Source organism: Coloeus monedula (assembly GCF_965178545.1).
Source record: "Coloeus monedula genome assembly, chromosome: 2".
Lineage (NCBI taxonomy): Eukaryota > Metazoa > Chordata > Aves > Passeriformes > Corvidae > Coloeus > Coloeus monedula.
The window spans coordinates 107,824,734-107,839,838 of NC_138782.1; the positions used below are offsets into that span (position 1 = coordinate 107,824,734).

The 15,105-nt window shown below is 36.9% G+C and overlaps 1 protein-coding gene across 2 annotated transcripts in view; it reads right to left on the bottom strand.

Moving 5' to 3' along the window:
• Positions 1–15,105, bottom strand: part of NBAS (NBAS subunit of NRZ tethering complex) — a 165,708-nt gene that overhangs the window by 138,902 nt on the left and 11,701 nt on the right. For both annotated transcript variants that reach the window (XM_082301743.1, XM_082301742.1), the window contains exons 10-16: positions 11,261–11,399; positions 9,750–9,815; positions 6,169–6,297; positions 4,220–4,283; positions 2,815–3,008; positions 1,481–1,738; positions 565–690 (exon numbers count right to left, since the gene is read on the bottom strand). In XM_082301743.1, coding sequence (XP_082157869.1) covers positions 565–690; positions 1,481–1,738; positions 2,815–3,008; positions 4,220–4,283; positions 6,169–6,297; positions 9,750–9,815; positions 11,261–11,399 — 976 coding nt within the window. The remainder of the gene's footprint in view (positions 1–564; positions 691–1,480; positions 1,739–2,814; positions 3,009–4,219; positions 4,284–6,168; positions 6,298–9,749; positions 9,816–11,260; positions 11,400–15,105) is intronic.

A 15,105-nucleotide genomic window follows, 5' to 3' on the forward strand; every position in this document is an offset into this window, starting at 1 on the left:
TACCACAATCATGAGGTTGTACAACTTCAACACCACTTGTCTGATGAGTTAGAAGTCTTACTTCCAAGACAAAAAAAACCCCACGTTGAATTCTACTGAAAAGCTCAGTTACAGTTACCAGAGTTCACTGCAAATTTTGTAACTCAAACTTTGCTATATAGCTATGGATACCAACTTCACCCTCCCAATTTCTTTTCTAAAATAATTGGAAGTTTAAACACTTGATATTTCCAATTATTATTCTTCATTTCCCAGGCAATAACCTACTGCTGCATGTGGGGGAAGAGATTACACACAGAAAGTGTGTTGTTACTAACAGATGTTAGAAGATATTCCAAAACAACGACTTTCATTAATTGCCAAGGTTTCTCGACCAGGCCTTCAGTTAAACTGATCTCTTACACATGGTATGAAATGGAATTTGCGGGTAAATTCTTCAAATTGCCACCAATTTACACTGCATAAATTAGAACACAATTGAGAATTCCATTTCTGTAAAGATAACACAGTCATTCTGATAAGAAAGCCTAAAAAAAAAAAAAAAACCACAAAACACAGACATACCAAATAGTCTTGAATTGAAGCAACATTAACAGCCGACTTCCTCCACTGTCTTTGGTACACAAGATCAGAATCAAGGCCATATGTTTGAGCCAAAGACAAAGCTTCCCCATATTCTTCATTATCAATCTAAAAAGCAAACACATAAAAATAAAAGTCATCTGATTTCCACATTAAACAAACAATTGTTAATTCTATGCGTTGAAAGAAGTAGTGGGATAATTACTGATGCATAAGCAGGTAGGGAAGAGACTGGTTCAAGATACAGGTGATTAAGACTCACATCTGATGACCACATCCAGAAAATCAGAGATTTTCTCCTCAAATAAAAGGAAGATGTTATTTAGGTAATATCATATTAGTTATACATTATATTTAGTCTGACATCAGCATTCCCTGGGAACTGTAACACTTACAGAGTGGGCTAGTTTACCATCAGAACAACTGGAATGGCCTAGACAAAGAAGTCTGTCCAAGAGCCCTAAAAGCAAAGCAGTATCTGTTTGGTAAGAATTGAGTCACAGGCCTCATTTGTACATATATCTGAAAAAACATGCAAAACATTCACATAAGACTGTAAGTTAACCCACTCCTGGGCCAACAACAAGTTAAACTGATATCATTCAATATATTTGCCAAGCCCTTCACTATGGGCAAACACGAGTGTATGTCCAAGTATAGCCAAGACAATGATGCACAGTGTCCCCCACTGAAGTCATCATCTCATTTCAGTTATTATAATGCTAGTTTTAAGCAAGGATCCCTTTGATTAGGTGACACAGCACACTGTCAGTTAAGAGACTCTCAGAAATATGTGCCTAAATCCTTTTGTTAACACAGCAAGAATTAAACGAAAAATAAAGAGCTCTTTCTAAATAAAGCTGGTTAACAGAGATGTGACCTTTCCTTCCAGACTTACTTTTCTCTGGTACAGTTCCTCTGGAGTTGTGGATCTCAAGCTGACAAGGCGGAAATTCTTTGTAATAGTACGTGGTCGTTTCCGTGGAGGAGCAAATCGTTCCATTTCTGTCACAAAGTACAGGCCTTGCTTTAGGTAGCTGAAGTATCTGTCCTTAGCAGAAGTTTCATCATCCGAGTCAGAGTCATCTTCTCCCTCATCTTCATCACCAGGCCTATTCTCCACGCGCAGTCTTTTTGGAACAAGTTTTATCTCACACTGCACAGAAAACGTGAACAGGAAACATCCACCTAGTACACCTAAACTAGTTTGGTAAGAACTGAGTACATCTCCACTTGCAGTACTTTAAATCTCAGAATCAACATCCTTCCTCCCCTTCTCCTTTAAAATCTTTATTTCCCAGTTTGCTTAACCTGTTCAACAAACCCTGACTGCATCTGTCTCCTTGATCTGAGGCTTCATCCCTCACCTACCAAAGTGAAGGCTTCATAGTAACCTGCCATTACACTAAACCTCCTGCACCAGCCCAGACAGGGCAGAACAGTGGAGACATCTTCCCACACTTTTCTATAGCTTACTGCAGCGTACAGGAGTGTTTTCAACTCTCAGCTGTTCAAAACAAGGTTTTCTGTTTAATGCAATCTCAGACTACATCCTTAGGCTGTAGTATGCCAGTCACAGGCTGTATATATTATTTCCAGAATAATACAACTTTCCAAAAACATACACACAAGCTTTGGTTTGTACTGAAATTTTCTAATTCTAATATTAAACTTTTGATTAAGATGTTTAAGACCTATTTCAATATAAGCTTTAGAAAAGAGTAATTTTCTCAGTTTTAAAGAAAATTACTGATTAACTTTATTATATTCTACTCCCTTCGGGAATCCTACTAAAAATAAACAAAAAACGTATCTCTTACATAGCTCTGCGTTAATTGTGTTCCTCATATCTAATTGAAATGTGTTCACTCTCTCCGATTTCCAAGTGAAAGAGGTTGCAGTGTTCTTCAGATGCACTAACATACAAGGCAAGGTTACTGTCAACACAAATTCTTCTCTGTTCCAAGTCTCCTCTCATTGAGACTCAACCTTCCAGGAGTTTTGCTTCTACTCCCCCAAATTATTTATGGTTTTATCAAGTTTATCCTAGAACAGTTAAGCTGCAGCAAGTTCAGAATTTCCCTGCAACACCTATCTGCGAATAGGAATCACTTTTCCTGTTAGTAATAACATCTTCTATTTTAACACCCACCCCATCTTAGAATCACATATAAAAAAGCAAATTGTTATACCATATTCCAAAAGGATAATGTGCTTGTGCACATTCCTCACCTCCAGACTTAGAAATCCTCCATCATGAGCCGAAGTGACCTGAGGAGAACTCTCAAACCATTCACAGGCCTTTCCCAGCAAGTTTCTTAATGTCTTGACTGATGACACAGTCAATGCACCAGAGCAGCGAGCAAGGATGACAGAATTATCTGCCCACCAATTTACATCTATCAATGGGTAATAGGATTCTTTATCTAAAATAAGAATGCACCATATAAAGAAAGATAACATTAAACCTCAGGTAAGAACAGAAGAGACTTCCATTATGAAGAAATATGGTCTAATTGAACAAGTATTTATTGTTATATTTGCAATGTTGGTTCACTAAGTATTTTGTATCAATTACATTTTACTAAACCATTTTTGTATTAAATAAAGCTGTTGAGAAAAAAAGAAAAGGCACTTAATTACAAATATATATAAATTATTTGGAAAAAAACTTACAGTAAACTGATTTACTTGCACAAAAATTGACAGATTTCTGAACTTTCATAAAGATCTACTTCATTACCTATCAACATGACAACAAACCTAATACTAAGAAAAATCAGAAAAGGCTACACTCCTTTGGAGGACAAGTAAATATATAAACATATTTCAAGAGGAGGTTGTTAGGAATATTAAACTAAAAAAATCAGATAAACAAAAAAGTCTCTAGGACTGACAAAGGAAGCTGTGGCATTTCCAAGACTGTCTTGATTACAGTAACTGGGCGTTTTGCTCCCTACATGTCACTTTCCACTCCTCTGATGAAAACAATCTTTCCCCAAAGAGCACTAAGAAACAGGTCAGTTTATCACTTTTTTTACTCATGCTTAGTCAGCAGCCTACCTATGAAGGTCAGATGAATTTACCCAAAGACAGAATTACCAAGAAAAATAGTACTAAGAGACAGGAATCCTTTAATAATATAGATGTATACAAGCAGCAGCAAATGGATCATGGAACAGCTATTGATCGCTGCACTCTTGGAACAACCATGCAGTAACCAGGTGCTAAATGGCTGCAGAGATTGGTCTGAATTTTCAGAAAACAATACAGACTGATGAGGCAAATCCATCAAGGAGGAAATTGGCGTTAGAATTATTTTCAGAATTTTAAACCAGTATCTTTAAATTACATTAGCTTTAGAGATTTATTAGACATTCACAGAAAGAAAAAACTAAATCCTGTGCTAACTGAAATATCAACTTCTTTATGGCTACAAAAGCATTTTTAAGAGAGAATCTGAAAAAAACCCATTGTGACACTCATTGACCTCTGCCATGCTACAAATTCAAATCATACAATTTTGGCAACCTGACTGAGATTTAATTAAGCCATTTCAGTCATTATATATTTGCACTACTATTTTTAACTACAGAGTGATATAAAATAAAAATAATAATCTAACTGTACTGCATACCTTTTATTTTCTTTCTTTTTTCACTAGAGAGTCTCCAGTCTGGGTTAAGCTCATCATAGCCTGGCTAAAAAAAAAAAAAAAAAAAGAAAAAAACGAAATTATATGCAAGTAAATTTTTGTAACACAGAATCCATTTATTTACTCTGTTGCTGACCCACTCATCTTTCAATTAAAATGCTCCCTGTAAATTCAAACTCTTCTCAAGCATAAACATACAACTGCTGTAACACCACATTGTACTTTTCTACAGACAATTAAAAAAAAAAACCAAAACCAGGAGACATGGCCTGACCAGCTTGAAACAGTAATCATACCCTAAAGATTTCTGAAATAAAGGTTCTCCAGCAATCAAAAGCCAAGAGTTTGCTTTTCATGTCTATACATAGGACTGCAGGCACATAAAATAACCTTCAAGAGTCTGTTTAGTGGTCCTGTGTGACAGTCTAGTACAGTTCTGTAAGTATTTTCCCAAGCTATTTTCAAAATTATAAAGCCCCTTTCAAGACTAGTGCAAGAAAACAAGCAGTATTATTAATTGATGCATTGCAAGGTTCAAAATTATGTTGCAGTGCTGTTTTAAACGTGATTTAGAAGTGACAGAAATCCTACCCCCAAGTGCAATGCAGTGGAAGTACAGGTAGCTGAAATAACCAAAGTACGTTTGGGTCAAGCAGAGTGTTAATTTAACAAGTATGTCTGGTTGACAATTACATTGTAATCACACATATTATTATTTTCATATTATGAAAATATGCATTATACTTGGACACCAGTTTCACCTATAAAAAAATTTTGAGAACAGTCAAGTACTGAATATTCCTTTATATCACCCTCACTGAATTATAAAATCCCGAATGCTCCTTCAGGATATATATTCATTGTTGCTAAAAAGGAAGAAAAAAATACGACACACTGTAAGCATCCTTGAGCAAAATCTGTCTGAAGTGTGTCTTAAAAATAGAGATAAACAGATATGCATATACACACACACAACACTTATCCCAATAGTAGAGCCAAACTTCTTTGAGGTTTTTCTGCTTGGTTGTTTTGGTTGCTGTTTAAAAATACTTTTCTGAATAAGCTTGAAACTACATTTCAATCCGACTTGTTTGCCCTGTTTGGAACTGATGTTGGTTCATGTCTTGTAGGTTCAGAACACAAGATGCAGCACTTCAAGTGAAAGGCCTTTCTTTACTATTAGTCAAGAAATTAATGGGAGGAAAATCAAAATACTTCACATACTAGTGTGCATTGTTTCAGATTTTTCACTTTTCAAAATGTATTTCCTCATTAAAATAAAGTTTTATCTTTACCCAGAAAGTATGTTAGTTATATGGAATTTCCTTTGAAAACTAATTAGCTTTCAATTCCCAGTGTTTAAATTCACACAAGTCACATAGAAGTTTGCCAGTGTCTGAGCAATTCTTAACCTAAGTTCCCTTACTTAGTTTTGCAAGCAATTCCTGTAGAAAGCATTCGACTTAACAGCAAATTGATTAAGAAAATGCTCTAGAATGTCATCTGGAGCAAGGTAAGGTGAATTTTGAGGGAGGACTAGAAGAATACATTAGACATCCAGTAGAATTTGGTTTCAACCACTGAAACAAATTTAACTGTGTTAGCCTCTACTTCTCTTTTATAACGGCATTTCAGTCTAATGGCATTGTAGTCTAATTCTAACAGCGTTACCTACTTGGCACCAAAATGCCTCATGAAAAATTCATTGCACATAATTGATTCTTTTTCTTAATTTTTCAAGTTTACAGTTTATGGGTAAAAAAGATTATTATACAAGTAAGTTTAGGGCTCTTGAAAAACACAGAGTTGACTGAGAAGTTAGTATGTAGCTAATGCACGGTTATCTGAACTCCTCTGATCTCCCATGAAAACACATTTCCAGAGGAGCAAGATACGTAAGTCAAGTTTCTAAACATGTACATTCTTCTTACCTGAGCAGCTTGGTCCCATTCTCCTTGTTGTCTGAGAGATGGAATAGACCAGATCGTCAGTTTTCCTGAGAAATGAATAGCTGCCAAAAGAGCTCCATCAGGAGAAAGATTCATCTTGAAAACTCCATCCTGCCAAACATGATATCCAAGCAAATAAATAAACACACACAATAGAATTATACACCAAGGAATACCCAAAAAAATTCCTCCAAATATATATTTTCTATTTCAGGGAAAAAAAACTGTGCAATCATCCACTCTGAAAAGTTAATATGCCTCAAATTAAAACCAAACAAAAACACCCTTATTCTAAAAGAAAAAAAATAAGAGATCAACTGTGGCATGCAAGAGTGAAAACAACCTGCATAAAGGAAGAACACTATCATAGAATGAACAAATCTTTCGGAATGTGAACTTTTGTATCACGTTGTTATACAGCAAATAAAACCTGGAAGTGCATCATTCCTAGGAGAACACTCTGAGAGCAATGCAGAGCTACTTGGGAGGGAAAACTGCAGGTCACGCTTTGTACATAAAAAACATTCAGCAGCCTCAGTTTTCTACTATCCTGACTCTCTGGTCCACCCAAGGAAGACTATTACCAAATCACAGCTTAGTACAGGTCTTTCTCCCCGGGAGCAAACTTCTGGGTAGGCATTATTACAAATCAAATTCTTCAATTAAAGAAAAAAAAAAAAGGTATACAAGAAATACAGACATTAAGAGATCTTGGAGGAGCACACTGTTCATTTCAGGACACTGAATCAGAATTTAAGACTCCCTTGAACGACAACAGACCAAGTAGTAACATAGTAAATACCAGATTAATCCATACAGGTAAAATAATTCAAGACTTGTAAATGAGCTTCATCAAGGCTACAAAAATTCTCCTGGATTAAGTTTTTCTTAAGCTCTGGACACCTTAAGAGGCAAAACATACTTCTAACAAAATACTTTCTTAAGGATTCACAAAATCCTGCACATTTACAACTGGATCTATATACTATTTCCACAAGACCCTCTAAATACACACTTAAATTTTAAAGTCAAATTTAGTGCTTCTGGCAATGAACAACAATTTCTGAAAATACATTTTATATTTATTCGCTCCTCTCCCAACAAAATTCTACATTTTCAGAAAGACCATTCAGTTTTTAAAGCCTGAAAGACAGCAAGATGCAGATTCCCAAGAATGACATTGTTCATAAATTTCATTTTGTTAGTTCACTTCTAAAAATTTTCTAAAAATTTTCAGAAAATACCCCAATATAAATTAAGCACAGAAAGGTTAGTTGACATCTATCAATTAGGAAGTTTTAATGGCATTTCTACAGAACGTTAGAGGTAGGTATTATCTGAAGATAAAAATATTCTTTTCAGGTCATTATGTTTGTTTGGACTTGGAGTTTTTTTAATTACTATTTTTATTTTATTTCTCAGGCTTTTTACAGTTCTAGGTATGCCCCAGAAACAATGACAATCAAGAAATCTGCTCACTATCATACAGTGGTTTGCAGCTATAGAGCATTCCTTAAATCCATGCCTAAAATGTCTTTTTAATTGAAAAGGAGAGCATTAAGGGTTTTTTTTAAACCCATTAAGAATTATTTATATTAGAAAATATTAATATTCTCTGGCTATATTCTTAAGCAGCTGGAGTAGTGCATTTCCAACTGTAGTTTGCCCAGGAATTTTACATGCCTTCTAATGGCAATTCTCTCCTTACAAATCAATTTGCATGCACAAAGGACAAGTAACAAAAGACTGTTAAAGGACCTAGAAACATAGAGCTAAAATATATAACCTGTTCAGATAACTGATCAGTGGTATACATCACAGATCTTAAAAGAAGGTAAATGTTTACTCAGCAGCCAGTAATAACTATCTGCATGTTAGATTTAGATATTGGGTGGCCATTAACTCACTCAAATTTATCACCCAAGCCCTGATATCTATAAAAATTAATCAGTCCTCTGCCAAAGCAGGCAATGCTGCTTCTGTAAGCAGCTCATCAACTTAAGGGAACAGCAAAACAAGATGTTGAAAAACTCAGCAAGCTGGCACTTCACATTTTTTAAGTGTCACTTAACAACACTAAGAATCAAATCCCAATACAGCCAGTTCTAATATACAAATCCTCTAGCTGCCGTGTCTGTTGTATTTTAACCCTGGTGCTGATGTCACACTAAGAATACAAACTGTACCTTACATATTTAAGCCATAATCTCTGAAATTGAATCAAAATATTCAAGGATGAGTAAGTCTCCACGTTTCTTCATTAACTCAGTACTGGCAACTGCAATGAAGTTGAAGTTTAGTATAGCTACATGCAGTACAAGCTTTTCAGTTAAAAAAGCTTACATCAGCTTTATCTTTAGCATTTTCAGTGAAGGAAATAAAATCTCTCCCCGTTCCACCCTTGAGAAAGATGCAGAAAGATTTGCTTTCCCTTTCCAATCAAGCAGGCAACTTCTTCTTTTTAACCAGTCACCTAAAACATCCCAAAAATCTATTACGGTCATTTCCAACTCAGATCAACCATTTTTTCTCTCAGGAGGACACAGAGTGAAGGTGGTAGACAGATTCTTTACTGTTCTTTCCTTGTAAAGCAAAAGAAGGGAAAATGAAATTTTTTACAAGAAGGGAAACGGGTATAGAAGAAGGAATCAAACGAAGGCTATACAGAGTGAGTAGACAAGAGATAAGAGAAGTTAGTGCAGTACTGCATGGGCAGCTCCTAAGGCATGGAGAAGCAAGCCATGAGCACTGTGTACAACACCTTAGAAAGACAGAAAGCACACACCTACACATCAGCATGACATGCAAGATTTAACACTCATCCAGGGTAGAGAACACAAGGTCCATACCCAGAGTTTATTAAGAGTAAGTTGATTCTGATCAGTAGTTTCATTAGGTTCACATGCATCCTTGGGAGTAGAAGCCTGACGCGTAATAAACTTTTGAAGCTACTCAGCAAAATGTTTCCCTTTTATCTCAGATTGTAAAAATCAAGTTCCTGGGTCTGCCCTATTTAAGCCACGAATGATTAGCTTGAATCCATGCATTTTTTCCTTCCCTACACGGTATGAAAATTGTGGGCTGAGGATTTTTTGTTGTTTTCTAATGGGATAGGTGTAGTGCAGAAGGCTGAGTTCTGTTTATTCTTTATCTCTTGGGCATGAATTTGAGAAACAGCATCACAATCTACTTTCTTCTTGTAGAATATATATAACACAACTTACAGGGTCTGATTATCACATTCATTAACAAATAATTAACTGGCTTCTTATACCTTCGTTTTTTAATAAGGGCTTACATTTAATATTGAACTCTACATCTCTAAACCTTTTCCTGAAACCCAGTGATTCAAGCTTTAGCAAATGAACTAACTAGATTTTTAAGAAAGCCAAGTAAGTGGCAAGCTACTCCATTTTATGCTAAAGCTCTTAGATTAATTTAATAGAACGTTAATTCCTACGTTCCATCAATTAAAACCTACTTTCAGTCAGTCTCTCAGGTAGTCATTAATGGACAATTATGTTAGCAAAATACATTTCTGAGGTAGATCCAGATCTTAATACCTGTTCTGTTCCCCGCCTGCTGTAAAATCTTAAATTCATAATCCTTAATAATCCTCTTCTCTGTGCCTGTAAGAACAGAACCAAATCATACAATGAAAGACAACCTCATACATTGTTTCATGCACCAAATATTAAAGTCATACTTAAAATACTGAAACAACTCTCCAAGATTCTTTAGAGGTTCTGCAGAAAGACCTTGGCAAATTAGAGAGATGGGCAATCACCAACCATACAAAGTTTAACAAGGCCAAGTGCCAGATCCTGTATCTGGGGCAACCCTGGCTGTGCGCACAGACTGGGGAATGAGCAGCTGGAGAGCAGTGCTGGTGAAAGGGACCTGGAGGTCCTGGCTGACAGCGAGTTGAGTATGAGTCAGCAGTGCTACAATATATGAAAGCCATTAAACCATTAGTGTCCAAAGGAAGGCCATGATGATGAAGGGCCTTGAGGAGAAGCCGTATGAGGAACGGCTGAGGTCACTTGGTCTGTTCAGCCTGGAGGAGACTGAGGGGAGGCCTCACCGCAGTTACAGCTTCCTTGTGATGGGAAGAGGAGGGACAGACCCTGATGTCTTCTCTCTGGTGAGCAGGGACAGGACCTGAGGAATGGTCTAAAGTTGTGTCAGGGGAGGTTTAGGTTAGATGTCAGGAAAAGGTTCTTCACCCAAAGGCTGGTTGACACTGGAACAGCTCCCCAGGGAAGTGGTCACAGCACCAGCCTGACAGAGTTCAAGAAGTGTTTGGACAATGCTCTCAGCCACATTGTGTGACTCCTGGGGTGTCCTGTGCAGGGCCAGGAGTTGGACTTGACGAACCTTGTGGGCCTCTTCCAACTCAGCATATTTTATGATTTTACTATTTTTAAACTTCCATAAGACTGCCTATGCAAGCATAATAAAATCCAGTTTGTATCATTTTGTCCACTTCATTAGGTATATAACATCTCACAGAAAAGCACTACTCATTTGCAATTAAATTAACAACTCACTTGTAATACTAAGCAATACCTATGTAAGAGTAAACACTGGACTTTATGCTGGTATGCTGTAAATTGATTTCAGTATAACCAAGTTGTTATCAAATCAAACACCTACTTCTACTAGAAGCAAAAGAAATCAACAGCCAGAGTTAAACTGAAACATTTATTTCAGGTATGCTACCTTTCGCTCTGAAGTAATAAAAGAACAAACTGGAATTTTTTTCCAACAAGGACACATAACATATCCCAATGTACAGCTAAGAGCAAAAAATATTGTAGCTTGGAAATTTACAAACTCCTTTCTTGTTGCTTTTGGTTTTAAAACCGTGGTAATTAAGAACTTAAAGTTCAAATCATACTACCTAAAAAGCAAAAACAGACAGATGATGGGGGGAAAAAACATAACTGCTTACACACACACATCATACCTTAGAAAATAGGAAAACACTGCATTAAATTCTTCGTTCAAAAAGAGATACATATTGAGCTTCCATTGATAGTATTCATCCCGTAAAACGAGGACACATACTTACTGTTCTAACATCATCTTCATAACTAGTGACTTGTTTGTAATGGGGGGAGCCTGACAGAATTCTCCAAGCAGATATTCCACAACCAGCTGCTTTAGATACTCCATCTTCATCTGTTTCACAGCCTCCTACAAGAAGAAGTCTATAAAATATATAAAGATGTATTATGGTTTCATATACTGCCACATACTTTTTTTGATTTTCTTAAGTCTATAGCAGTTTGCTTACAGTAACAAAAAGACTAAATATACCAAGACATTTAACAGCCACAATAAGCTTTGCCTGTGAATAAATACACTGAAATCTAAAAATACTTAAATATAATTCAAGTAACATTTGTTATTTGTAGCATTTATACCTATCCAGTCTCATCTCTAGCTTTCCAGGTAAGTCATAATTCCCAACATCTAAAAGTCTGGCTGCAAGTTTGAGTTTCCCCCTTATCCTCAAAAGTGAAAAAAAATAACAGCTGAAGCATATGACAAGTTCTGATCATTCTGTTCAAGCATCAGATTTTCATTTATTCAGATGTGGTACAATCACTGAAGAATTGAATGCATTAAGGTTTGCCATTAAGTTTCTTGCCAATTAAAGCCACTGCACCAATTATACAAGTGCGTGTAATAATTTTGTTACACACAATAGGTGGCATTTTAAAAACTTTGACATAAGTCTTGTAATTATTGCTGACCACCACTAAACTGTATCAAAGCATTTGCCCTTGAAGCCCTTTCACCTTATTAACAAGCACTTCTCTATTTGACTGATGACTACTTCGATGAAAACCTTGAGAATAAGTGTCTAAGTTTGTCTGGAAGTATCATTGTAATGAATCACCCATCAAAGGTAAAGCATCTACAAAAAAAGGCACAACTGTAGGACCCCGAAGCTCTGCCCTGGAACTTTACTCCTTTCCCAAGGCCACATCACTCCTGAGGAGCTCTGCCCCCAGTAGTGGCTGCCGCTCACACAGAGCGGCTCTGGCCGCTGGCAATGCCCAAACTACACCTGTGAAACTCAAATGAAAGAATAAACGAAAAAAAAAAAAGAAAAGAAGATTTTCTTCCACATTTAATCCTTTTTAAGATGTCAGTAAAACTTATTTAGTATTCCCAGGTCTCCTGTTATTCAAACATACAGTAAGATGATTTTATACCATGGATGAACGACAGAATCACATCATCAGTTGCGCTGGAAAAGAACCTCTGAGATCATCAAGCCCAAGCTATGACCAAACACTACCATGTCAACTAGACCAGCTCAAGGGATAGTGACTCTGCCACATCCCCAAGCACTCTGTTCCAATGTCTAATCATCCTTCATGTGAAGAAATTCCTCCTGATGTCCAACCGAAACCTCCCCTGGCACAGCTTAAGCCTCGTTTTCTCCTACATCTTCCTGGCTCCTTGGGAGAAGAGATTGACCACCCTCACCTGGTTACAACCACCTTTTACGTAGTTGTGGAAAGTGGTAAGATCTCTCTTGAGCATGATGCCTAAAGTTCTTAGAAGTTTTAGATATTCTGTGGTGTAAGGAACTGCCTAAGGCAGTAAAAGAGAAGTCACTTTGACCAAAAACTGCAATAGGAGACGCAAACATGAGGAAGCCTAATATTTTTCTTGCACGTGTGTTCTACCCAGAGCACAGCCAGCATGCAGCAGTTTGAGCAGCTGTTTCCAGGCTTCATTTCTAGATCTCTAAACATCTACATACTTCTGGGACCATCTGAGGACTCCTGAGACTATCAGAGGACTCCTGGGAAGCCTTTCACTTCACGATGCCTGTCACTGCCAGGAAGAGCTAGCTAGGAAGCTTTAGAAGCTTTTACCAAGGTCTGCCAGTTGTTCCTAACCAAAGGATGCTTTGAGCTTTAGTTCCAGATGGACACCTGGCTAGCAGGGGTCAGAAACCCTTTCAACAAGTCCTAGAAAAAGACCCCTGTAAAAGTGCCAGGCCTAGAGTGCAGCATTTTGTGCAGCAGTTTGCAGAAAATAATGGCCAGAACCTGTCTCTGTCTATGTTCTGAACAATCACGATGCGCTGCCAGGCTGTCCCCAGCACCTCAGAGGCCTTACACCATGCTCCTAAGGGGGGACACAGATGTGCAGGTCTTGGACTGCAGTGACATAGCTCCAAGCAACCTGTTCTACCTGACCCTGAGGTGAAGGGGAATGGATTACATGATCTCCAAGGGTTCCTCCAGTCTCAAGAACTGGCTGCTCTTGCAGTACCTCAGTTGTACTCCACTCCACAGGTTTGTAGAAAGCTGGGTTGAAGATAACCAGCGTAAGACTGGTCTCAGGAACAAGCTCAATTGAGGCATCCAATAAAAAGTCGATATGCCTTTCTTTACTTAGTAATTTTGGTACAACAAATTTTAACTAAATCTGAAACCCTTTAACTCCTTCCTCACAAGTCCTTCATTGCAAACTTTAGGCTTTAATATCAAACACTTTCTGCAGCAATTGCAGCTAACCCAGAAGTAAGACATTCAGCTCCGGATTAAGATACCAAAACAAGCAGCTGTTGAACCTTGGATTTGAGTTTACAAAGAGCTCACACTGAAGCAGACATTTAAGTTTTGTCAACTAAAGTGCCCCATAAATTCCATCCTAGATGAAAGCTGGATCACATGAGAACACCAACATTAGGTATCTAAATTAAAGTATATAATACTTTTCAACAACAGTAAAAGTCATTATTGGATTTTTTCGCAAAGCTATTGCTTCAAGTTTTTCTACAGATTCAGAAACATTCCCTACCAACATATTCTCTTTGCAATTATCATACATCTAATTGAAAAAATTAAGTGTATTAAGTTCTTAACTGCTATTTTATTGCACTGTAAAGGGTAATGAGCAAATACACAGTAATACAGTAATGCACTAAGTCAAGCCTTACAAGAAGTGAGGAGACACCAGTATAATTTCACCATCTGAGACTAAATGAAATGCAAGAAAGCATAAAATTACAAAGTTGAACATGTGTTAAGTGATCAAAGTTCACATTATTGAAAATTAAAACTTCTAGGTGTCCGTATCAACAATTTTCTTTTATGCACAATTTTGAAGAGCTTGCCTTCAAGCCATTCTAGGGTTTTCTTGGGATAGCACAAAAATTTCAGCAAGACTCTACTCATGAATTTGGAGTTCTCCAATCACAAATTTACAAGCCTTCTACCACAGATTAAATTCAGAATGGAAAGGACTTGCCTCCATCAGAGGCAAAACACAGGTTCTTTTGTTTTCCATCCATTCCATCCAATTGTGCATTCCTTCAAGTGTCAATTTTTCAACTTCACTAAGTCACTCAACTGGTGGCACATCACAGGAGACACTACAACCATTAACCCTGATCTGATCAAAGGAAACAATGGGTTGGTTCTGTTGTCTTGTCATGTAGTGCTACCAAAGCTCCATAACCCACACCTATTACCTCAAAACTCTAGATTTAGTATACTGAGTATTAATTATGTGAAATCACTAAATATGTATTAGGTGGAAAAAAAAAAAAGCCCACACAAAATTAATTTCTCAAAATAATAAGCTAGAAGAACATTACATCTCATTAATAATAATTTTTTTTCCTAAGCTAGATATGACAGCTCACTTAACACTGAAGAATGAGAACAAGTTTTTTCAACAGTGAGTTTCTTCTGGTATTCTATAGCCAAGCCTAATTTCCATTTAAAACAATACAGTGATGTAACACTGCACTGACAGATTCAATCCTAGCAGATCTAATAGAAGAAAAATATCTAGAAAAAAGTTTAGTTCCTACAACTGAAGAGAAATAGAGTTGCTGAGTTTATCTTGCTACATAACAAATCGATATTTAAAAAAGTTAAG